The sequence below is a fragment of the Poecilia formosa genome, unplaced genomic scaffold, assembly GCF_000485575.1.
Source record: "Poecilia formosa unplaced genomic scaffold, Poecilia_formosa-5.1.2 Scaffold114, whole genome shotgun sequence".
Taxonomy (NCBI): Eukaryota; Metazoa; Chordata; class Actinopteri; order Cyprinodontiformes; family Poeciliidae; genus Poecilia; species Poecilia formosa.
Window position 1 is genome coordinate 316689 of NW_006800053.1, and position 24940 is coordinate 341628.

Consider the following 24940-nt stretch of genomic DNA (forward strand, 5'->3'; position numbering starts at 1 on the left):
TGACACCGTCTGACCGTGACATTTAGCTTGTTCCTTCTGAGCGTTACCCTTCCACCGCAGGAGGGATAACACAAATAAAATCATGAACTGAGGAGTGATCAAAGTGCAAAAGAAGAAGTCCATATTTGTCATTCAAGTTAACATGAGTGATATAAGCTAATCTTACAGAATAGACTCAAAATGGCTTATGCAACAAAAGAAAAGGCTATTTTTACTGCTTGGTGTAACACATGCTTTCGGACCCAACAGGCTTAGTAGCTAAGATAACTCACCGTTTTTATGGTTACCATCTTGAATAAATAGTTTGCAACACGGTGCAAAAATGGCAGCTATCAGGATTGTTTAGGTCCTTTAATCCTTATGGTGTTAATTAGTGTCACATTCAGTCTGCTGCATGGAACCATGACCAGTTTCAAAGGACTTTGTGCTGTAGCAAAAGGAACAAGAGCCTCATTTAATCCACTTTCTATTGTAATATTTGCAAGACAAGATAACCACTACTTTTAAATCCCACCCTAATGTACATTCACTGAAATATTAACTAACATATGATTGTCTATTTGTTTCAATCCCTCATTCTCTCGCTGTGCGTACGGAAGAGTTGTGCATTTCTATTTTTCTGAGGGGTTTTCTGATTGTGTGCCTTGTTTGCAGTTGTTGCAGTACGGCAGCACAGCGGTCCTGTGGGAGCCGGACCTGCTCCATGTGATTGATACTGTGGAGAGGAGTGGGATAAAGGAGCTCAACCACGAGGCAGCACGGGCACTAAGGTCGCTTCTTGCACAGGTGAGCCGTGTGCACAAACATTGTGAGGGTTCTGACAGGATCCAAACAGGTGGAACCTTCATAGACCGCCGTTTCCTCGGCGCGGAACGTTCCCCTCGAAGCAGCAACACGTCGTCGGCCAGCAGAAATATGCAATTTATTGCCTCAGGGTGTTTCACGTATAATTTATGAGTGCAGATTTATGGAAAGATCAAAACTAATCTGAGGGCAGTGATTCCGGGTTAATGTTTGTGCAATCTAATTGCAAAACTGAGTTATCACAATGGGGCGGTAATTACCTGAGCAGCGTGTCGCAGGCAATCAGCTTTTTGGAATAACTCTGTCAATAACGATACAAACATGTCAAAAAAACCAAATGATGTTGAAAAGAGTCTTCTGAAGTATGATTACATTTATTAAAAATAATGATGCGGTTTATGTCCACAGCAGGCATCCGTATTGCCATAGAGATGTGTGCCATTAAACTGGAAAATGAGCACATTTGCAAAGGAATAAATTACATTTTTCTTTTTCTTCCTGTATGAAATCAATCAGAGGCTTTGTTTGGGTCTTTGTGCACAGTTCACTGCAAGCAAAAGAAGATGCACAAGAAGTACATTATTCTGGTCACTAGCTAATTTTTTCAGTGCATCTTTAGTTGACATAAATGCCTCACACTTTATGATTTCAATCTGGATAAATGTAAATAAATTAGGGATGCACCAATCCACTTTTTCAACTTATGATACTGATGTAGATTTATGAGCTCCGAAATAGAAAAATAGAGCTGGAATGACTTAAAACGTTTCTTTTTTTTAAAAAAATAATAATAAAATACAGACGTGAATGTGCTGGTTGGTTGTACAAATTTATATGATAACTCTGCACCATTAGCTTCATAAGTTTGGTCAAACGTGTAAAAACAACACAACTTTGATTTGTTCAGTCAGTTCAGATAGGAGTATAACAGCCAATGTCAAATAAATAATAAAGAAACTCAGACAACAGGTTGACTAACTTGGTCAAACATGTAAAAAATAAACTGCAACAACCCTTCTTTTAAACGGTTCAGAAAGAGCAATTAGGATATCTAGATATAATGTAAAATAAACAATAAAGCCTGACTTCGCTGAGAGCACAGAGCATGGAATTAAACTGAATTTTTTTCACTATCGGTACCGATACAGATATTAGCATCGTATCAGAGAATCTCTCATTTTTGGTAGACACAAACATTTTAACTGTGTCATTTTCCTCTGTTATTAGAGTTTCTCTGCTCTGTTGTGATCCCAGTTCTGACACGAACGTCACTCAGATCATCCTCGCTAAAAACGTGCCGCCTAAACAGCATCCTCGTTGTCATCCTCGTCAGCTTTACAGCGGCGTCAGGTCGAATAGATTGAGTCTGAATCAGAAATGACCAGAACTGCATTTGGTATTCAGTAAAGAGCTCCGAGTACAAGAGTGACAGAATGACGGCATGATGGCACATTCACTGGAGCAACTCCCAGTGCCCCTGTGAATCCTGAACTATGTGACTGCATGCAAATGCGTCAGTCTGTCTGCGCCTTTGCGTACTGTTCCTTTAAATAAAGGTGTGTGTTTCCAAAAGCTCGGATTGATCAGATTCTTCCCTCACAGCTTGTTTTATGTTTTCCGCTGCCGTAGTTAAAACTGATGCACATTAAGCTTCACGGTACAACGTGTTCACTAATGATGGATGTGGAACCAAATGATGGCATATCAGTCACCTGTGTGTCTGCGTGCTTTCAGGACATTTACCAGTTTAACTCTGGGTTGTTTACCAGTCTTCACTGGAAGACTACAGGACCTCGTAGTTGGTGTGTGTTTCTGTATAACTAATGGGCCACTTTGACTGGTCAAACGCCTCGTCTTTGGCTTCATCAAAGTGATGGCACTTGAAAGATTTTCACTCAAATCTCTATTTGTCTCATTTGTTGGATACATTTGGTGATTTTTGTCACATCCTTGCTTTTTCTTCCTCCATCTGTTTCACATTCAAAATGATATGATGCAGCTTTAACCTTCCTTTCTTTTTCTTCCTTGCTTTTGAACATCTGACCAGATTAAAAACCCAGAACGTGTTTTAAAAAATCGTTTTTCATCTAATCACCGTCTTTTAGAGTCGGACAAAAAGAGCCGTTATATAAGGAGTGTTTCAGTGATTTTTATGTAATCAGTTTTTGTTTTATGAAAGGTTCAATATTTAATGAGAGCAGACGCTATGGGAAGGCGGTCTGTTATTCCAAGTGATGTTCAAAAGCCTCAGTTCTGATTTCACCAACTAGTACAAAAACACAATGGAGCTGATTTAACAAAGCAGTTTGTTAAATCAGCTCCATGTTGGGAGGTAGAGAACCTGAGAGAAGTTGGCCCATCACCTTCCTCAAATCAGACAAAATTTGTGTCAAATGTTTGTGCTGCAAATTTTTCTGTTTGTGCCGCTATCATTTTAAAGACATTAAGAAATGCTTCTACAGGTCATGAAAGGTCAACCAGCGCCCCCTACGTTCTTCACATCTAATAATTTGGTGTCAATCAACTCGACTACTTTTGTGCCGGTTTGTGCTGCAAAAAAATTGTTTGTGCTGCTTTGGCTTTGAAAGTATTACTAAATGTTTAAAGGTAATTTTGATTTTGTAAAAGTGTAGAGCTGGTCGACTTTTTGACTTTAAACTTTCATTAATATCTTCAAAGCCAAAGCAGCACAAACAAAAATTTTTGCTGCACAAATGTAGTCGAGTTGATTGACACCAATTTTATCTGATTTGAAGAAGGTGGGGGTGGGGGGGCTGGTTGACCTTTCATGACCTCTGGAAACATTTCTTAATATCTTTAAAATTATAGCGGCACAAACAAAAATGTTGATGCACAAACATTTGACACCAATTTTGTCTGATTTGAAGACAAACATTTCCACATCATGTCAGGTTACAGCAACAAACCCACACCAAGTAGTGGACAATAGTGAAAGAAAAGAACATGTGGTCATTTTGAAGTACAAAAATATGAAAGAATCAATTTTCAAGTGAACTTTGACTGGGCCATTCTAGCACATTACCATGCTCTGACCATTGTAGCTCCGGCTGTGTCGTTGTCCCCCTCTGAGCTCAGTTCAACTTTCCTCCGAGTTAAAGAGGATCTCTTAAAGTCGCTGGTCTCACTTGGCTCCAAACTTAAGATCTTATCGTTCTTTTAGGTCCAGAGCAGCGTTCCACTTCCTGCGGAGGATCACAAGCTGAGAGTCAGAAAACTGCTGGAGTCGCTCGGACCACAGACATCTGCTGAGAGCTGCAGCGTGTCCAGCGTTTTGTATCCATAGCCTGAAGTGAATCGAACTCGTTCACATCAAACACAGTCAGATAATCCAGTTGGTGGTAAACGCTTCCTTACACACAACCTGCAAAACTCCTAGACGAGACCCTGATTATTTCTGTAAAATATGAGTTACAACATTTCATTTCCCTTTGGGATCAATAAAGTATTTTTGAGTTGAATTAAAAGCATAAATACCAGTTATACTGCAGTTTATGTCTAAACATTTCCATTTAGTTGATTTTTCTAGAAGTTTCTTTAATGTTTGTTGAATTTTTGATCATAATCATGTCGTCCAGCACTTTTTCTAACACATACAATCACAGGTAGGATGTTTATTTATTTATTTTTGACTATTATTTTGAGACAGCTACAGCTCAAAAAATGAGAATGTCATGAAAAACGTCAATATTTTCAGAAAGTAAAACTCGTATTATACAGATTCGAAACGTCTTGTAACGAGCCATTCATTTGATTCAGGTGTTGGAAGAGAAATTCATCTAAAATCTGAAGGACAGCAGCTTTTGAGGAGTAGTTTTTTACTTTTCCACAATTTTCTGAGACATAAAATTTTGGCTTTTGAGTATCTGTAGGCTGTAATTATCTAAATTTACAAATAAAAAAATGAAGGCTGGAAATATTTGACTTTGTGCGATAAGCCTGTAATATGAGTTTCACTTCCTGAAATGAGGGACAAGAAATATTGAACTTTTTTTAGCTGCATCTCTACAGACTTTCTAATATGGATTTTAATCTCATGATTCTTTTTGCTGCTGTGCTACAGAAATCTGACCTGCGATAAAAGAAAGCAAATGATTCACAATAAGTTGAACTCTATGATCTGTGACAGAATATCTACTTAAGTAAGTAATTGTGGGTTCGTTTTGGAGAAAGTTGTTTCTTGTTTAAAGTGTTTGCTGCTAAATTATTCACATCCAGGCCTTCACCCTTGGCTTTATTGACCCTTAACTCGTCCCGTCAGAAACGTCGGAGACGTGTCCCTCTGTATGTCTGAGTTCTCTCTGAAAACAGCCTGATTTTCTGTTGGGTTTTTTTGTTTTGTTTTTTTCCATTTCTAAATCTCTTTCTTTCTTTTTTCTATCTGTGTTCCTCACCGTACCTCGTTTATCTAACAGCCGCTCAGCAGATTACGATGAAGGTTTTTGTTGAAGGGAGAAAAGAAAAAAAAAACGATCTGACATTGATTGTGCAGAGAGGAAGGCCTTCGCTGCCAAAAAGGAGCAGATGTTGGCGTCGCTCCTGAGAGAGCAAGAAATGTCATTGTAGAACAAAAACGTCCTTGGTGACATTTTTCTGCAACATTTGTTGTGTTTACTGTTGGTGGATTGTTGTTTGGGTGTTTTTAGAAGACAAATAAACCACCGTTTAGGACTGACTGCAAAACGTCTTTATTGTTTTTAAACTTTACATCTTCAGTGCCTCATGGAGGTATTGAGAAACTTTTACTGTTATGCACTAAAATTAATGAATGCAAAAGTATTAATTCCTCAAACTTTTACACATTTTGTGTCGCATCTAGGGAAGCATAATACGGAGCAAAACATTTATCAAAAATAATGTGGCATTAATAGTTTAGCAAAAGTAATAAAGTTTTGCAAACACTAGTTTATAACAATAAACCACAGTTTCTATTATATTCTTTTTATGTAATAATGATAAACAATAAAATAATAATCACATCCTTAATTACAACTGTAAACTTCTATGTATTTTATTGGGATTTTATGTGAAACAGAGGGAAACTGATTCACAGTTTTCTTTTTTTCCTCTAAGAAGCGTTTGTTCAGATTCAGCCCCCTGGTGGCAACATGTGGTGGTTGCCTTTTTGATGGGATTACATCTGCACGTTTTTGGGACATGTCTCTACCAACTTCACACATCTAGAGACTAAAATGATATCTGCCTCTGCTTCTTTGTAAGCAAAATGAAACTCCATATTCTTTGATTGAGATTTATTTGTGAAAATAGACTTTCCAAATCTTTCTTCTCAATTGGATTTGGGTCTGAACTTTGAGCTGAAAACTGAAACTCTTTCCCAGTCCGAAGGCTTTTCCGCCTTCTAATCAGCTCCGTCCATCTCCTCATCGACTCTTACCAATTTCCCCATTCCTGCTGAAGAGCAGCATTCCCACATCATGATCCTACCACCACCGTTTCTCACCTTTAGAACGATGCGTTCAGGGTACCAATATTCTAGCTTTGCCCCCTTGACGCACTGCGCCTGCTTTATGCTGTTTACTAACACAGGTGAAATCAACTCTGAAACCGCCTGAAGCCTGGCTCAGTGGAAAAGTGTTTTTGTTTTTGTTTTTTTGTTTTTTTTAATCTTTAAGCAAGTATAAATAAAATGTTGCCCCTAGTAACATAAACAGTTTAAAATTAAAACAAGCACATTTATGTAACAACCCTCTGCTTTCCCTTTGATCCAGCTGTTGCATAATAAAGACTAAGGCTGCGATTAAGATCATATTCAGAAAGTATGTGCTGGCCTCACAACATATTTTTTTTATTTACTCACTTTAAAGATTCACACACCAAAATCTCATCCTAAGTCCTTACAATTATTCTGCCTGTTGTAGATTTATCGTCCACTTGATGGGACTGGATGAACAAACTTAAGTTGTCACTTCATTTATCAACCAAAAGGCTGCTCCGTGTTTACGAAAGTAAACATGGATACTTATGATGAAGCATATCTTGCGATTTTTAAGTTGTTGTCCAATCTGGGCTAGCGCAATAAAAATTTAAGCCTCATTATCATCGCTACTATTGTTGTTTTTCCTCCCTCTTCCACATACCAGTACAGAGAACAGTGACGTTTGACGAGTATCAATGGCGTACAGGTCGAATCAATGCAACCTGGCCATGTTTGAAAAGATCCGATGCATATAAGATTTAGGACCACATGTTTAAGTGCCCTGGGTCGCATTTGTCAAAATCTGATTTGTTTTGTTCAGATCGTCATGAAAAGATCAGATATAAGATCAGGGCATAAGAGCAAAAAAAAAAAAAAAAAAAAAATCAGATTTGGATCACTTTGGGATTTAGTGTGAAGAATATAGATTATTCCTGACCTGTATATTTGTTCTCTAATGTTCTCTAACAAGATGCATTCACAAAACAGCTGAATTTAATAAGTTCATTGGAACAGGTTTTTTTAAATAAATATTTAAGAAAACCGAATAGAAGTACACACCGCACTTTTCAGATTTTTACATGTCGGAAAAAAAATAATAAAATACGTCATAATTTAAAATCCCTGAAAAATTTAGCGAACTGTAATATGATAAAGCAGAACAAAGTTCGCCTACTTTAGCAACGCGGCAATACTTTCTACGTGTAACAGCCAGAACCCAACCCTGTTGTGCTACAGTTTTCCCAAACCGGTTTTATATTTACTTTAACTATCTCTGGATTTTTTTTTTGTTGGTCCCGTCTTTAAATATTTACCTCTTATTTTTGTATCTTTTATTTTATTTTACTTTTATTTTTATTTACTTGACTAATTGAGACATCAACATGGAATAAGGAAAGTACGAGCCTCTATCGGTGCGTCTGTGTAAACCCGCCGTGTGGAAACCGCCTCCTCCTCCTCCTCCGCGTTCAGCGCCCGCCCGCCAGCCCGGCCGCTGTCATTCGTCCAAGTCAAGCCAGCCGGTGCGATCGTGGCGCTGGTGGAGTGGAGCGTCGAGAGCCGCATGTAAATGAACCGCCTCCGCTTCTGTCACCTGAGGATCGAGTCGGGCGAACCGCATGTCCCGTCTTCCGCGGCGGCTCCCTGGACTCCTTTTTGACGCTTTGTGCGGGGGATCTGAAGAGATTAAACTGCGCTGCCGTGGAGCAAAACGCTGCCCGCTAATCGCTGCCTTTCCTCGGCGCTGGCTGTGCCTCGCTACAACTCGGTGAGTGGACCTCGGGCTGCGTGGCTGTAACGTCCGGAGCCTGATCCCTTCTTCGTCTGCTTAGATAATGTTGCTTCGAAAAGCCGCTTAAATCCTTCATAAAGTCTTGTTTGAATATGTATCCCTGTAATCGCAGGTTTTTTTGTTGTTGTTGTTGTATTTTTGTTAAGATCGAAACTAATGAATATTTGCCCCTATAGTTGGGTCAGAAAGGGGGACCGTGTAATCAATTAAGCAATCTAATTAATGGTCCGCGTGACACTGTTTATTCAGACATCATCATTACGCATGTCCGTGGATTTGCATGATTGATGACAAGAGATGAGGCGTCTTGGCTGTGATAGAGAGAGAGAGAAAAAGATGAAGTGTCAGTCCTTGAACCTCATGCCTCCCTCAGCAGGCGTGCAGCCTGAGGGGGAGCAGCAGCATCTCCTCCTGCTGCACATCCAGCTGTCTGTCTGATGTGCGTCTTGCTTCTCCATTCACCTCAAGGGTCAGCGTGCCTCATGAGATAGATGCTGGAGCGTTCCCCCCAGTCTCCGGTGATGTGGCAGAGTGCATCAGAGCGTAGCCGTGTGTTGGATATTGTTGCATGCGTTTGTTTCCGCAGAGCAGAAGCACGTTTTTACAGGCTGGTTATGCCTAATTGACAAAGCAGGACTCTTGAGTCTCCCACACACGAAACCCAAACTTGAGTCTCTCAGCCCCAGGAGGCTGTTGTTTGGCAGAGAAGGAAATCTGCAGCCAGGGAAGGAGATTTATGTGGGCTTACATGACTTTGGCGAGCTCTCTGCCGTCTTTAGGCCTCCACATCGCCGGGACACCTTGCCAACTTCAGAGCAAATCTGAAACAAGCCCACCTGGATGCTTGAACATCAGGAAAACCCATCGAATCCTGGACTCCATACAGGAATGTGTTAGACAACCTGGATTGGACCCAGCGAACATCAGCCATGCTGTACAGTTTGCTTCTGTTTTAAACCCTGAAGAATGAAATGCGAATCACGCAGGACACATTTATGGAGCGAGAGGTGTAGAAACCAATCATCATTTTCAAGAGGCACAGTGTGTGATGTGTCACAACCTTTGTGATATTGATCTGGGTAGATCCAATAACCCCCACCGATAGATTTACAAAAGACAAGGAAGCAGGAAAACTATCATCCTGTGTAATTAGAGTTTCCTGCTAACAGCTAATGGCTGCGTTTATACTCGGTTTCTGTGCGGCCCGTGCCACATTAGAAATGATTGATCTGGTGTTAATGTCCTGCTTACACTACTTATTAATGTCTCAGCACTTTGTTCTCGCACTGATAGGCTGGGATAAACATTATCAGGATTTCTGCACAAATTCAAAGTATGTGACGAAGAATGAAACTTGTTTTTATGTTTTCAAAGTCTGGTTTTGATATAAAATGGAAAATTACAAAAAGTTTGTTTTTCCAAACACTTCTCAAAGTGTAATAGAGAAATTTTTGAAATATTATAGAGTTTATAAACATATGATCCTTTACTTCCTGCTGTATTTTTTTCTAATAACCTAATCAAACCTTCATTATTAGAAAATTAACTGGAGATCTTTAATCAACCATGTTCTCCATAGAGTTCAGTGATATAATGAACCAAATATAGTTCATTAGTTCATTATCTCACGATAATGAATGAACCAAACTGTTACCACTACATTTGCATCAAATGGTTCAATATATTACTCTAAATCAAGATGAAATATTGAAATTAATTATGACTAAATGACCTTGAGTCCTTGCTGTCTTAAGAAAATGACATGAAACTTTAATCACAACAAGATGAGATTTAGAAATGAGGAAAGAGAGATTGTATTTGTGGAAAATCAATTCATCCGATTAATGCCACAGCAAAGTTACCTTTAACTCTTGTCTCAGTAAAAAACGGTAAACATGAGATAAATATCACATTATTGCAAATATGACATTTGATAGATTATGACCTAATGAAAATATTATCATTATATAACTGTCTTCATGTTGTTATCTTGAAATAATGAGAAATAATCACCATGAGAATGAAACCATTATGGTAACAAAAAGAAATCTCACATTTTTGTATCAAACTAATACAATAGTAAAATTATATTTGGAACCAAGATATTGGTTAAATTGAGGTAATATGATAAAAATGTAATGAATATAAAGCTAAAGACCTCGCTTTGAGAAAATGACCTAATTGAACTGTTAACACAACAAACTAGGTTTTGTGATCTTAAGATAATGAAATTTATCAAACTTAAGAGATCCTGATCTCAATGTAATGGGATAAAAAAAAGTATCTCAAAAATGTCATAAAAATAAAATGCTTATTCTTAATTAGAGTTTAAAATTCTTGATTGAAAACCAACCAATCCGCAAATTCTTACAAAGTTGGATCTCTTATGAGAGGCTGTAGGTTAGGAGGTGAAATATGTTTCAAGGTTTTCCCCAGAAAACTTGCTAAGCCTGGTGGTTGGGGCGCTGAGACAGTCATTCATCCAGCAGCCCGCCGTGTTTTTGAATTAAAAATGTTTAAAGTTGTCAGGAAGTTTGAAAATATCAATTGGTAACTATGTGCTATTTAAATATTGGGAGATTAATATCTGAACACCAACTATAAAGTCTTAAAAAAAAACTTAAATAAGCAATGCTTAGCCTGGTGGGGAACAAGTAAAGCCTGGTGGCCCGCCAGGCTTATTAAAACCCTGATGTTTTGTACACAATGTGGTTTTTTTTTTATCCTCATACTAAACCCCTATCACTATAAAATAATACAACATATGACATTAAATGTTTTTATTTTTAATGGTCTGAAATTTTAGTAAAATGTTTGGAAGTTAATAATTGACGGTGTGCAGGAATCATGCAGGATTTCCTGACTGCCAGTAACCATGCTGGTTTTGGTCGGAGGGCGCCGTCCTCTGCTGTCAAGCCAAAATATTGAAGCCTCCTCTCAGCACTTTAGGTCATTTAGAGGAGCTTTTCTCAAAAAGCTTGGAGGCTGTCCAAATAATAGTCCCTAAATGAGCAATTGTCTTCACTCAGCTTTCTTCGGGAACTCTTGTTTCTGCTGACTGCGAAATAAAACCTTCTCCTGCTCTTTCATCTTCGGATGAGACACTCGAATGACCGCAGAGATTTCCGCGGAACGCAGAAACGGCTGCTAAAAGATGAAATTCTCACACTCGCATCTCTAGAAATGAAATCTCCAGACCTTCTTCAGAGTTGGAGCGTTTGAGCAGCTGCCAAGCAGCTGTCAGGATGTGTCAGGAGCCTCCTGTTTAACAGAAGGCAGCTTTAGGGGAGGAAATGATTACTGTTTGTCTGTGTTATCAGCTCTCCGAAGACGGAAAGTGTGACTTTTTCCTCATAGGACTCGAGTGAGACTCAAGGGGAATGGCAAAGTCTGAATTAACATTCACACCCCGAGACATTTGCTTACTTCCTCGTGCTTCAGATTGGAGAACAGGCACCCGAGCTTGTAGAGATTAACTCAGTTAGAGCAGAAATCAAGTCCCACTTGCTCATTATCTTCTTCCACTGATCCGTGTTGCTCTTGCTCTGCTCTCCGTGTCTTAGAGGAGGATGAAATATTCACCAGGAAAGCTGTTGTTTTCCCGGAGGAGCCCCCGTCTTTACCTCTCATGTCCCGGCCCGCCTCCCGACCACTCAACCTTTCCGAGCCCTCCCTCCGTCCTCGGAGATGGAGCCCTTGCTAAATTATGCATGCGTTATGTGAATTACATCCTGTAGTTTTTCATCAAGCATTGTTCGGTCCTCCTCCAGTTTTCTGCTAATGGTATCTAAAAATGGGCTTCGGGAGGTTTCCATTTATTAGTTTCTATTTTTAGCGCTCCTCCTCGTTTTTATCTGTCACTTTCATATGTTTTTCAAAAGCTCCAGAGGAGGAAAGGAAAATAGGAGTTGCAGACCAATGAAAGTGTTATATAGACCCCGTGTTGTCAATGGGGCTTGAGCCGAGGAGGAGTCCGGTGCAGGGATTGTAAAAGTTCCTCTGGGGATTAAGCGAGTGCCAGACATCAGATGTGTCTTAAAAGGAGCATAAGGGGCCCCGTTTACGAACGCCGGCTACCCTCTGCTGTTCCATATTGACCAGATATCCCCTGTGTGTCTCTCCATTGCATGTTTTATAAGTATCAGAGGAGCCAGGGAGATGGCCGACTCCTTTGGGAAAAGGAATGAGATATCAGATCATCATCTTTCATTTCAGTGACGTTCCCAGCATGTAAACTAATGTTTGGAGGGTCCAGAACATGAGAGATGATGAAATGAACGACCGATGGGTTGTGGTAGCCTGTTAATGTTTTACCTACCGAGACAACAGAGTTGATGTCCGTTCTTTTAGTTTTAGTTCTAGTTTAAAAAGAACAAAAAAGCTTAAAATATTTCCATTCTAATGCTTTGCCATGTCATCAACCTAAATCTAATCACATGTATATGAAAAAATCCACAGCAGATTCCAGATAGTCATCAATTTTTAAACAAAACCGAGGAACGTTGTGTGAAAAATGAATTGCGTCCTGTTTGTTTTCACTGGATTTAGAAGGGAAAGTTTATTGACGCACTTTTTCTTTTGGTCATCACAGATTTGTTGCCACCTCTGTAAGAAGCTCTTGCTGTTCTGGAACAGGTGGAAATACTAAAAGACATCAGCAAGTAATTTAAGGAAACAATTTTCAATCTGGCAAGAGTCACAAGGCCATTTTCAACCAACCCAAAGTCCTTCATGCTACAGCAACAACAGTCATTCACCAGTGGGAAACATTTTAGGCGGTCACCAGCCTCCCTGCAGTGGATTTTCCAGCACATTCACACCCTGTTCAGACTGCAGAGCTCAGAGACACTGCAAAAGACCCCGGAGATGCAAAGGCCTTGAGATTTTTTCAGTTTTCAGTCAGAAAAAGGAAAAAGGCTGAAAATTTGTCCAATGTTCATCATTTTTGACCAAAGCTTGGATAAAAAAAAACAATCTTATCCACCAACCTCCATAAAGGTCTGAAAATCAGCCACTGTCTCTTTTTGCTCTACTGTGAGGCAAACCCGCCCACATCTTTATATGCGTGGTTAACAATTCTTACCCCACCGTCACCAACGTAGCGAATTTAGCTTTAGCTTCTTTTCAGATAAAAACAACAGGTATGCTCCAAAATCAGAATCGGCAGGTCAGGCTTTTCAAAGATTGGTGATCAGCCAGAAAACTCAAAAAACGCTGCTTGTTTGGATGGTTTACCAGAACAAAAGCCTTTTTTTCTCTCAAAAGAATACGGCAGTACAATTTCTTTTTGCATCTGAATTAGTTATAAGCAGAGGAGAGATGAAACCAAAGTAGAGATGTTCAATGTTTCATGAAAAACAAAGTTTCCAAGCACAGTGGTGGAGGGGTGATGATTAATTAACTCCATATCAAAGTTGTCTGGAGATAAACGTGAGAACATCAAACCAGCAGTCAGCGCTTTAATTAATTTCCTCATACAATTAACAAAACAACGTCGTACAGATGGCAGTTCCATAGTTTTTCCACACATTGCTTTTCTATTTTAGCTTAATCTGTGTTTGGTAAATAATGACAGTTGTAGTACGCCTCAATGTGTAAGAAAAGTGTGAGACTGAAGCCAGACTGAGTCTTTTTCCCGGCTGCCTCTGGTAACGGAGAGTTTTAAAGTTGCTACTTTAGACGAAGGAGCGAGAAAAGTCATTTCAGTTACAGAGGAAAAACATCCAAGGACGCGGCTCAGGCAGATTCCTGTCCTGTGGTTTGAACTGGATTCGCTGGTCATGTGGCGTAAGGTGAGGCCTGCGTGCTAAAAGTACCGAAACGACCTCTGAAGTGAGAGATGCAGCCTCTTGAGGAACGTGGTTGTGTGGCTGTGTTGTTCAACAGCTCCTTCTCCTCCGCAGGAGTGCTTCTCTGCTGCCCCCTGGTGACCATGTGGAGCATGAGCGCCGTGATCCTGGCCCTGGCCGTCGCCGTCACCCTCGGCTCGGCAGACCCCGACACGCAGAGACCGCGACACGACTCCAACTTGGAGATCTGTATCCTTCTGATCGGTGTGCAGGGCAGGTGAGGGGGGATCCGTGCTGCTTCTGATTCTCCCTGACCTCCTCCTGTCAGACAAGCGGCTGTTTGAGACGAAGAGGAAAGATCAGCTGAACGCCCTGAAGAACCTGGTGGAGCTGAACGACATCAACCAGCAGTACAAGATCATAGACATCATGCTCAAGGGGCTTTTCAAGGTGGGACATCTTGTGTTTTCCTCCCGTGTCAGATGTTCAGAGTTCAGATGTCATGCGTTCTTGTTTTGTTTTTGTTTGTTTTGTTTTTTTGGGGGGTTTTTTTTTTGGATAATACAAACACTTTCCACACAATGTTTTCATTTGAACGGTAGTCCAGAGTCCTTGCAGCTCGATTTCACTCCGGGAGCTTTGATTTACAAGTCTACTTTCTCCTCCTCTTCCTCCTCCTCCCCCCAGCAGACAGTTATCTATGCATCCGCACAAGGACACCAGGCGCAGGCAACCTTCGGTGGCAGGAAAAACATTGTCAGCACTTTCACACCACTCCATGTTGGCGTGATGGAGTGCTTCGCTGATGCCAGTCAGTGGATAGAAAGTATCACGTAGAAATACAGATGGGGGAGAATTAGCATTAGATCAAAGCGACACTGTGTGTGCAGAGCATCTGTGACGTGGAAATTATAGGAGACTCCAGTTTTATATTGTTTAAAACTCTGATAAGTCTGTCTTTAGCTCCTTTTGTACAACCACCTATTTTAGCAAATATGATCCGTAGGTCTTTTTTTTTTTTTTTACCAATAAATTGTTGCCCATTCTTTTTATTACAAAACATCTCGATCTCAGTGGGATTGAATAGAGAGCATCTCTGTTCAAGGATTTTCAATCCATCCCAATTGAATTTAGGTCTGAACTTTGACTGGGCCGTTCTAACAACTTAAAAGCTGCAGCTCTGACTAGGTTCAGGGTTGTTCTCCAGCTGGATGATGAACCCTTTCTCTCACCGACTCTGATAGGCTTCCCATTCACTGCTACACAAACAGCATGATGCTGCCACCACTTTCTTTTTACCATGTTTTTGAGGTGTTGTGGTGACCGAGTTAATTGTTATTGCCGTTATTTAAAATAAATCATACGCTTATCGCAGCATTCGCCTTCATTGCTGCAGGTTTTGCACATGTTGTTTTGCTTGGACTGCACGATTAGCAGTTATCCATTAGGTGCGCCGCACTTTTCAGATTTTAGCTACCAGAATGTCTTGAAAACGATTCTCTTTTCATTCCCCTCAACGGTTGTACTCTACCTTGTGTTGAATTGTCACGTAAAATCCCAATGCAGTACGCTGAAGGTTGTGTAATGTTGATAAAACTGCAGAGTGTCTGAGTTGACTCTGATCTTAAGCTCTTCTCTTTAATCTGAAGGTGTTGGAGGACTCCAGACAAATCCTAGTGGCAGCTAACATGCAGCCCGATGACCCCTTCCCTCTGGATGATAAGATCAAAGAAGGTCTGACTTGCCTTTTTTTTTTCTTTTTTTTTCTCGCCAAAGAAAAAAAACAAACTACTTCTGCCTTCTGCCTACGTTTTTATGCTGCGGCTTAACATCCCACACGTGTCAACGTGTTTTCTTTCATGATGCGCGTGTAGAAACCTCGGTTTCTTCCTCTCACAGCTTACTCCCATGTGGTGGAGAACACGGCGTTTTTCGGCGACGTGGCGCTGCGCTTCCCACGCATCGTCCACCACTACTACGACCGCAACGCCGACTGGGGAGGGCTGCTGCGCTGGGGGCTGAATTTCTGCAACCAGACCGGAGTTTTCACAGGAGGAGCCCACCAACATGTCCTCACACTCGTAAGACCACACACACACACACACACACACACACACACGGCCCGTTCTGTCACAGACTGTATCTGTCAGTAGCACTCTTGTCAGAATCTGCTAACATTCTGGAAACTTGTCCTTGTTTTTGCTTCGCTTTCATTTTAAATGCAATCTAGTTTACTTGTTAGATGTTTCCGGGGGGACATTTTGAAATGAAGCGCACCTTTTTGTCGCTAAAAAAAAAATAAAAAACAGGATTAACTTTTGATTTGTTTCCATGATGCGCATAAGACTGGGCTTTGAAGCAGAGACGAGCGCCGCTGATGAAACGGTGCCCCTCTGTTTTTATGTTAATTAAGTCAACTCTTTCAGGATTACCCAGCAATTTTAATAATCTACCGAGAGGATTACAGAGTAGATTAATTCGGTCAAAGTGGCACTTTGCTCCCTAAAAGTACGAGTTCAACTCTGCAGTGGCACAACAGTAATCCCATGTTTAGTCTCTTCAAAGGAAGAAGTGTTTCATCTCCCGATTCTCCTGCATCACCGCGTCTTTTCTGTTCATCTCTCAGATGTCACAGGAGCTGGGAATCACGGAGAAATCCCCAGATTTTATAAATCCATACCGCACAGAGAGAGACGACGTGAGTAAGATGCAGATATTTTGCCCTACATTTATCTTTTCTTTTGGTTTGCTCCCGATTCTGTGACAAACTAACATCTATTTTCAATATAAATATCTTTCCTTTTTATTACAACAATGTTTGTTTGTAGAGATGTGCTTATTTATTTTTTAAATGATTTTTTTATCTGTATTTTTGGCCTCCCAGAGCATTTTATTCAGATGATGAATCTTGGTTGACCCTAAAAATTCTGCAAGTTTTTGTAACTTTTTGATGATGTTCAGATTGGAAGTGGGGCTGAATGAACTGCTTCAGCTCCTGCTTCATTTGAAGCACTTTCTAAAACATTTTATGTTGAGTTTAAGGAAGGAAAAAAAAGAGCCAAATTATCAACAAGTCAAATCAAAAACGGAGAGTAATCTCGCTAGCATTAAGCTAGCGCTGCACCAGAGAGATTTTCATGAAAACATTGTCAGTAGGAGTAAAGAAATGTATATAAAAAAATATTTAATTTTCAAAACTTTGACTGTTAGTTTCTTCTTTTTTTCCTAATTGAAACAATCTGTGTGCTTTTTTTTTTTTTTTTTTTTTTTTTTTTTTTTGCATTGAATTCTTGTGAAAATTAATGTTTTTGAAGCCATTACAATTGTAACTTCATTACATGGATGAAATCAGTCTGACTCGATCCTCCTGTGACGATCTGTCTTTGCGCGACATTTCTTAAAAATAAAACACCTTTCACACCAACACGGACCCCCCGTCTCGTCCGCTCCAGGTTCTTCACACGGCCGAAGCTTTCCAGAAGATCCTGAGGGAGGAGGAGAAGAGGAGGAGGAAGGAGGAGAAGAGGAAAGAAATCCGGAAAGGCCCCCGCATCTCCCGCTCTCGCTCCGAGCTATAGCGTCACCCCTCGGCGGTGGCGAGGAGCCAGAGAACAGGATCTGGAGGAGCGAACACAGGGGTCCACACGGAGTGGCCCGACATGCAGACTGCAACGACGGTGAAGGGAACAACAGCTGCCGTCCATTGTACCATACAGAAGTGAAGGCGCTCCGACGGAAAGAACGGAGGAGCCGTCGCTGCGACACGATAACGCGTTTATTCAGAGGTTAGTCAGGTTCTGATCGAGGCTCGACATCGGCGCCGATGTCTAATTGGAGAATCTAACTTTGTGCTCCGGGAGGATTCTAGGACAACAACGGAAAAGTCAAACCTACAGAGGCGGACGGATTTATTGGCACGCCTGGTAAAGATGTGGAAATGCATCTTTTGGAAAAACCCTAATTCATGCTTAAACCTCCTTTGAGTGTTTGTCGCTGAAAATCCCAAACTCAGTTTCCAGTTAAAGTCCGAGCGTGCTTACACTTGTGATGTTAGAACCTAAAAAGGCTTTTTCTTGTTTACTCCCAAACAATTGAAAACAGTTAATTGAAATTGATCAATTTAAAAAAAATCAAAGTATAAGAAATTCTTTTTGCGTTCTTGTTTTAAAGAGATCGCTACAAGCACCAATATTTGTCCTCTACTGATTTTGTTAAAGAATTACAAACTAAATAATACAATTTAGCAACATTTTCTTAGTGCTGGACCACACTGCTGCGTTGAAAAATATAAATTTAAAGCAATATACACGTCTTTACCAGGGGAGCCAACAGATTTTCCAGTTTCCTGCGCTGTATTGGGTTATACGGTAACTGAACTTTGGCATATTATTCATTTAAAAAGTTTACTTCAGAACTTTACAAACCCCTAATGTATTGTCTGGTCCAAATCTAATGTGTGTAAAATCCCATATGCTTTAAATATGTGTCATTATTTAAACATTTATAAATTTGACCTTGTTTAACCTTGGCCTGTTTTGTAGTGAGAGATGAGCTCAACTACTTTGTCATTTTGAGGGGTACGTTTTTTTTTGTTTGTTTTTTGGGGGTTGTTTTTTGTAAAAAATGAAAAATCTCCCTGTAATTGCTGCTTAAAGTTGTGGGGACGGCTCTTATTTTGTTTGCCTGGGGGAAAAAAAAACCTTTATAATGTTTTTATTATTTTGAAGGGGATTGCCTCCATTTGCATTCTTTTTTTTTTACCTTGCATTTGTTTGTGGTTGGAAGATTATTAACATTTCTTTCTTTCTGTTTCATCAGAATATAAATTGTGGGTCTTCACCTTGTCTCTGTTCAACATGTTTCTTGTTATCTTACCTGAGAGTTGTCCATAATTTAATGCTTTATATCTATGAAACTGAAGATTGGTGTAATTTTTAAAGTAGTAGAGCGACTGTTATAAAAAGTTATATGTATATTCAGAGAAACGATATCATTGCTGCAAGACCAACAAGCCATTTTGTTAAGACATATGAAATAAAGTGATTCTGATATGTTCTGATGGAGAAGTCGACGGGCTTGTATTGTGTCAGATTTCAGAAATCAGCCAACAGAGGGCAGACAGCTAACGGCTTTCTGAAGCGAACAAAGTCCAAATGTTGGTGTTTCAGACTCGGGCTGACCTCTGACAGGATTCCCTTAAAGGTCTGAAGCCAAATAATAAACTACAGGAGGAAATAACACTGCTGTTAGCCTGGGAAATGTTTCCGCTGTAACATGGAGCGAGGTAAGATGATAGCCTTCTGTGTTAGCAACATGCTAACAGTAGCACGCAGATAATCTGATCCGGTGATAAATTATTCCTCTTTCGGTTAAACGTGATTAATGCTTTCTAATTCGTGACGTTGTGCTTTTTTTTTATTATTGTGTTAGCTAAATCAGCGCTGAAGGTTTTACATGACGCTTCTCTGCATTTCTGTGCAGAAAGTTCCTGAAGCGCCAGGAACATGTCACTGTTTCCAAACAACACTGCTAAAACTGAAGTAGAAGCTGATTTTCGCCGTGTTTACCAGGCAATCGACATCGTAGCGAGATGAACACGTTTACAAATCCAGGGTTGGTATTGCTACGTCTTAATCAGGTTAGAAACTTCTAAATTTAATCCAGGCCCGGCCCGAGTTGGAAGCAAACTTTGCGCCTGAAAAAGTTGCACGGATACCAGAGAAATCCTTCCAGCATTGAATGTTACTTCACTAGAGCTATAAATCAAGGCTAATTTAGTAAACCTGCTTGTGTCTGTAGTGTAAGATATTTTCAGACACCCTACACTCAGTAAAAATGATTTATAACTGCCTATTTTAAGAGTAAAAACATTGCATGCAATAGTATGCATTAATAAGGACAGTGGATGCCATCTTAGCACTAACCTACAGCCTTCCCTATCTCCAGTCTTACTGGAGATAGGGAAGGCTATCTCCAGTAAGATGCTGTTTGGTGCTGTTACTTGGTTTTACAGCACCAAGTAAAATGAAGTTCCTGGATTAGCTGCTCTCCAAAACAAAACACTAGTAAACCAACGCTTAAATTAATGTTATTAATTTAATAGTAATGATTAAATTATGATTAATTTTAATAATTAAAATATGCAAAAAAATGTAATATTAATTTAATCATTGGTTTATTATCAAGAAACTACATTTCTTGATTCAGAATGCAAAAATTAAAGAAAAATTAACAATAAATCTGTCAGTTGAGGTTGGATCTTATGCCTGACAGACATAAGTATAAATTTACTACCAACGCTATTACGTCTATAAGTAGATGATTAAATTCATGTTTTTGTAACTGATGATCAAATCTTAAAGCTCATCACAATCTGACAAAAAAACAATAGATACACTAAATGGGTCTACCTAATCAAAATGACAATATGAAGTAATAAGTTATTAAAGAAAAGGTAGTAAGTAATAAATGTGACCTGACTCAGCTTTTCAACAGTGTGCTGACTTTCCATCTTATGTTTTTATAAAGCTTTTACTCTGCTGATGCCATTCATAGCCAATTAATAGATTATTTTAAAAACCATCATCTGAGGGGAAATAAAATCAGCAATTAAGATATTTATTTCCAGCCTTTAAGCTGTGACCAGTCATTAATTATTTGTATTTGGATCAATGGCACCATCACCCCACTACGTGAGAAAACACTCAATGCAAAGCAACTTTGAAAACATTTTAAACCGTCTTCAGTGGTTTAAGTGGCCGGCATGTATAACAGGGTGTTAATTTAACATTATAGATGTGAAACTTGTTAAAATTTGTTTATTTATACTTTAAATTCAATTTGGTTAGTCAAAAAAATATTTTCTCCTGAAAATAACTTATATTTGCTGTGTTGGTTATGTTATGTTGCTCTGAACAGTTGGTGGTTACCATGGCAACCAGTAACAGCTTTTTCTCTTGCGGTCTGGTTTGTATTTAGTTCAGCTCTGTATTTTAGACATATTTGATTATATTCAGGGTTTCATGTGTAATTTTCCTGTGTTTTATACACGTTGTTTACTATTATAATGTTGTGCTTTTTAGCTGTTTGTAATTTTACAGCTCTTAACATCTGTCAACTGTTCAATGGGAGCTATTGCTCTGTAGTTATAGGGTTATTAATTTTTTTTATTAATGTTTAGGTTCTCAAGCTGCTGGACTAATGTTAATCACCAACTTGATTTTTTTCTCTTTTTAGGTATGTTTTAATTTTAGATAAAGTATAGTTTCAGGTACCAAATGTGTGATAGTCTTTGGATGTTATATGTGTGATTTTACATATTTTTCCAGAATATACATAGAGTATAAACAGAGCAACAACACTGCTGTAATATGTTCATTCTTACTGTTATCTGCTGAAGTCTTGCTCTCTCTCACTGCCTTGCAGCCAGAATGAACCACAGACATGTTTTTGCATATCAGTACAGTGTTCATTCAGTAACAGTCTTCACACTGAAGAGTGTGGTTGTTATCATGACTTAGTGTCTTGTATGTTCAGTGATCAAAAAAACAAAGGCTTTTTGAGTTTCCGTTAACCGGTTGAGGCTAATCAAACTGAAAATAGGCTAATTCTCATCACCAGCTAAAATCTTTAAGGTTGAGAGATGGAGATGTATTCTTCATTGCTGTCCAAATTCTACCTAAAGCAGTTGTTGTTAAATGAGTAATGTTAATCAATAGTAATGTAGTGAAATTACCCTTCCTGTTACAGTATTCCCACCTGACAACGACAACAGAGAGACTGGTGAAATGGAGGAGGACGTTGAAGGTACCTGGGGAGAAGAGCTCCGACTAGTCCTTGTCGGAAAGACCGGGTCCGGAAAAAGTGCGTCTGGAAACACTATCCTGGGCCGCAGGCAGTTCCTGTCGCAGGCCAGTGCCAGCTCCATCACCCAGTTCTGCGAGCTGGGCGTTGCTTCAATGGCAGAAGAAGAGGACGCAGACCAGGAAGGCAGCACTGTCCTGCAGAGGAGGAAGAGGAAGATAACGGTGGTTGATATGCCAGGGTTTGGTGACACTCACCAGAGTGTGGAGCAGACCCACGCAGAGATAGCCAAATGTGTGTCTCTGTCAGCTCCCGGTCCTCACGCGTTCCTCCTCGTGGTCCCAGTCGGACGCTACACAGACAATGAGAACCAGGCGGTGTGCCGGTTGGGTGACATATTTGGAGCCGACGCAGTCTCCAACCACACTGTAGTCCTGTTTACGAGGGGGGATGATCTGGACGGGGTTGGGATCGAAAAGTACCTCCGAGAGACGGCACCTGTTGGACTTAAAGCTTTGATTGAGAGGTGTGGGGGTAGATACCATGTACTCAACAACAGAGAGCCAAATAACTCGGAACAGGTTAGAGAGCTGGTGAGGAAGGTGGATGAAATGGTGAAGCAGAACAACGGAGGGTTTTATACCAATGCAGTGTTTCTAGAGACAGAGGCTGCCATCACAGAGGAGCAGAACAGGATGTTGAGGGAGCGAGGGCAAGCAGAGGGGGAAGAGGAATCACAGGGATCGAACAGTAGCAAAGTCGCAAAACGAAGGAAGTGTGAGTTGGAGTCAGATGGAGGTGATAAGGATTTTAGTGTTGAGAGATGGACGGAGGAAAGCAGGAGCAACCCCTTCCGACTTCTCAGAGACCGGGTCAGAGGCAGGCATCAGGGAGTGGGCAGGGTGGGCAGGAGGAGACAGGCTATCCATTCATCCTTGAGCCGCCTGAGGAGGGAAGCCGCTCTGTCTGCTAAAGTGCTGGACAGGGTGAAGATCCTGGTGGCTGCCGGGGCGACAGGCATGGCAGTGGGGGCCATGTTTGGCGCAGCTGCACCTCTGGCGGCAGCAGCGGGGGCCTCTCTCGTAGGGAACTCCGTTGGTTTTGCCACGGGACAGTTGGCAGGGATGTCTGTAGCTGGAGGTACCAGTGTTGGGAAAGCGGTTGGGGCCATAGTGGCGGCTGCCTCTGGAAAAACAGCAGTGGCTCTTGGGGCGGCGACGGGAGGGGTCTTGGGCGGCTCAGTGGGAATTGTCGCTGGCGGCGAGGCCACGAGTTCCCAGGAGGGCGTTTTAGACGCCCTGGGCCAGGTGAGCGTGATGGGAGCCTCTGCTGTGGGAGTGGCAGCTGGAGTGGGGTGTGCCATGGGAGCTGGAGCCGCTTTGGGTGCAGCTGTGGAGGGAGTGGCGGCCCTCGGCGGAGCAGAAACGGCGGTGGCCTCTGCAGGAGGCTCAGCTGCAGGAGCTCTTCAGTGCTCCACAGCCGTAGCTCCATACGTCCCACCGGGGGCTGTGTGTGAGGTAGCGGGCCCTGCGTCGGGCCACTGGGTTACCGTGGCAGCAACTACTCGGATCTTAAACGCAGTGGCTGAGATCGGGAAAGCGGCAGCAGGTATTGCTCTGGCTGGTGGTTTGGTAGTGAAGGTGGTGAAGGAGAAAGTGAGATCTGGTACCAGCACTGAAGAGGCCAGTTATTCAGAGAGAAAGTCGTATGAAGTCTACTGGAACAAATAAACTGGGGCTTAATCTAGAGTGCAATGCTTGTAAATTAGATCATCTTCATGTGACTGGCCATTGTGATGCAGTGGGATATAGTGTAACCTTATATTTCATACGGATGAAAAAAATCCAACATTTCATTGTAAAGATAAAAAACGGAAAACAGAAAATCTCGACTGCGGTCCTGAAATCCACTTCCCTGTTTTACACACCATTTATCTTAATCAGATGTTAAAAAGCTGCTCCTTCCATTGGAACCAAAAACAATTACATTATTTTTATTAGTAGTAGTAAAGGTGACATCACACCTGCTGTTGTATATGATGAAATAATTACACAGTTGGTGGAATAAACCAGCTTTCGCAACCTATATTAGCAAATAGCGCTGCTAGCAATAAAAATAGAATACATACTTTTCTTAACTCTGAGGTATCCAAAGGGCTGCCACCATTGCTAAATCCAGCATTGTTGATAATACAGGGAAATTTAAACCTAAAAAAAGAAAAAAAAAGAAAATTTGATTTGCAGGTAATGGCCTGCTCTCCTGTAAGACGTGTTGTAAAAAGTACAATTTTTACTTAAACCTTTTTTTTGACAGAATTTTGAACATGTTACTAATGCTGAAAATATTTAATTTTTCTTTAGTCTGAAACAACTTACACTCCGAAGAGTGGGATTTATACTGAAACCAAAAGCGCTTGAGTACAGTGGCTTTATTTTAAAAAAAAATTTTTTTAAAAAGTCACAAATTGAGTTGGTGCATTTCTACCTTTGACAGTGCTGGAAGAAAAAAAAAGTAATCTTATTTACTGATGTGTTGTTTTCAGTAGTGTGTGGCTTGAAATGAAACAGAAGCACTGAATTTTCATAAGCATTTTAATAGTTTTTACTTCTAGAAAGCAGTGGATGTTCATGTGTGAGAAGAAGCTGATTTCAACTGGTACTCATTTCACTGTTGTAATAAAGTGTTCATTTTCAAATACCACAAATGTTAGTTTTCATTATTGTGTGTATTGATTGTGTTGTCCTTGTTTGGTTAGATAATTTCAATAAAAATCTTTTTATTCAACTTTCTTGTGCTTGTTTCTGGTTGAGAGTTCCTGTCATACTAATAGTATAAAACTGTAAGTATTTTTATTATTTTAAAATTCAGTAAATGATTTTGAGTGCATCAATAATTTTCTTTTTCTGCTTTGTGTACAGTTTTATGTGGCAAAGGAAAATGATGCATGGAGTTCAAAAGTCTTTTTAAAATAAAAATCTGAAAAGCATAACGTGCATTTCTTTACTGCTACCACATCAACTTTTCAACCAGCTTTGCACATTCAGACTGAATTTTGTTTTATATCTTTGCTCTTTCAGTTTGGGTGAAGAGCACTTCTTAACATCAGTTACTACAGGTTGCCAATTGGATTTAGTCTGGATTTAACAGGGCAATTTCGACACTTAAAAATGCTCGCATCTAAACCACTTCCATTGTAACTTTGGCTGGATGTTTTTGGTTACTGTTCTGCTGGAAGCTGAGACTTCATTTCAGTGTCAAATTAATTTTTTACAGCAATTTTTGGATTTAACTATTGCAATC

General features: G+C 40.3%; 3 protein-coding genes across 7 annotated transcripts in view; all 3 read left to right on the forward strand.

Moving 5' to 3' along the window:
* The window catches only part of mei1 (meiotic double-stranded break formation protein 1), a 58583-nt gene extending 53078 nt beyond the window's left edge, over positions 1 to 5505 (forward strand). For both annotated transcript variants that reach the window (XM_007560238.2, XM_007560240.2), the window contains 3 exons: positions 655 to 786; positions 3986 to 4098; positions 5084 to 5505. In XM_007560238.2, coding sequence (XP_007560300.1) covers positions 655 to 786; positions 3986 to 4098; positions 5084 to 5138 — 300 coding nt within the window. In that variant the 3' untranslated portion in view covers positions 5139 to 5505. The remainder of the gene's footprint in view (positions 1 to 654; positions 787 to 3985; positions 4099 to 5083) is intronic.
* A 2174-nt stretch (positions 5506 to 7679) lies between these two features.
* Positions 7680 to 18893, forward strand: ccdc134 (coiled-coil domain containing 134). The gene is made up of 7 exons (XM_007560242.2): positions 7680 to 8024; positions 13952 to 14086; positions 14166 to 14287; positions 15487 to 15571; positions 15737 to 15918; positions 16464 to 16535; positions 17290 to 18893. The coding sequence occupies exons 2-7, from the start codon at positions 13981 to 13983 to the stop codon at positions 17413 to 17415; spliced, it is 693 nt and encodes a 230-aa protein (XP_007560304.1). The 5' UTR covers positions 7680 to 8024; positions 13952 to 13980; the 3' UTR covers positions 17416 to 18893.
* A 52-nt stretch (positions 18894 to 18945) lies between these two features.
* On the forward strand, positions 18946 to 24072 carry LOC103143632 (protein AIG1-like). 4 transcript variants are annotated; one of them, XM_007560244.2, is made up of 3 exons: positions 18946 to 19121; positions 19319 to 19475; positions 21587 to 24072. In XM_007560244.2, the coding sequence occupies exon 3, from the start codon at positions 21625 to 21627 to the stop codon at positions 23368 to 23370; it is 1746 nt and encodes a 581-aa protein (XP_007560306.1). In that variant the 5' UTR covers positions 18946 to 19121; positions 19319 to 19475; positions 21587 to 21624; the 3' UTR covers positions 23371 to 24072. The 4 variants fall into 4 exon arrangements, with proteins under 4 accessions (XP_007560306.1, XP_016530967.1, XP_007560305.1 ...); XM_016675481.1 differs by having other exon boundaries at positions 19319 to 19450; XM_007560243.2 differs by lacking the exon at positions 19319 to 19475.
* Positions 24073 to 24940: the final 868 nt, after the last annotated feature.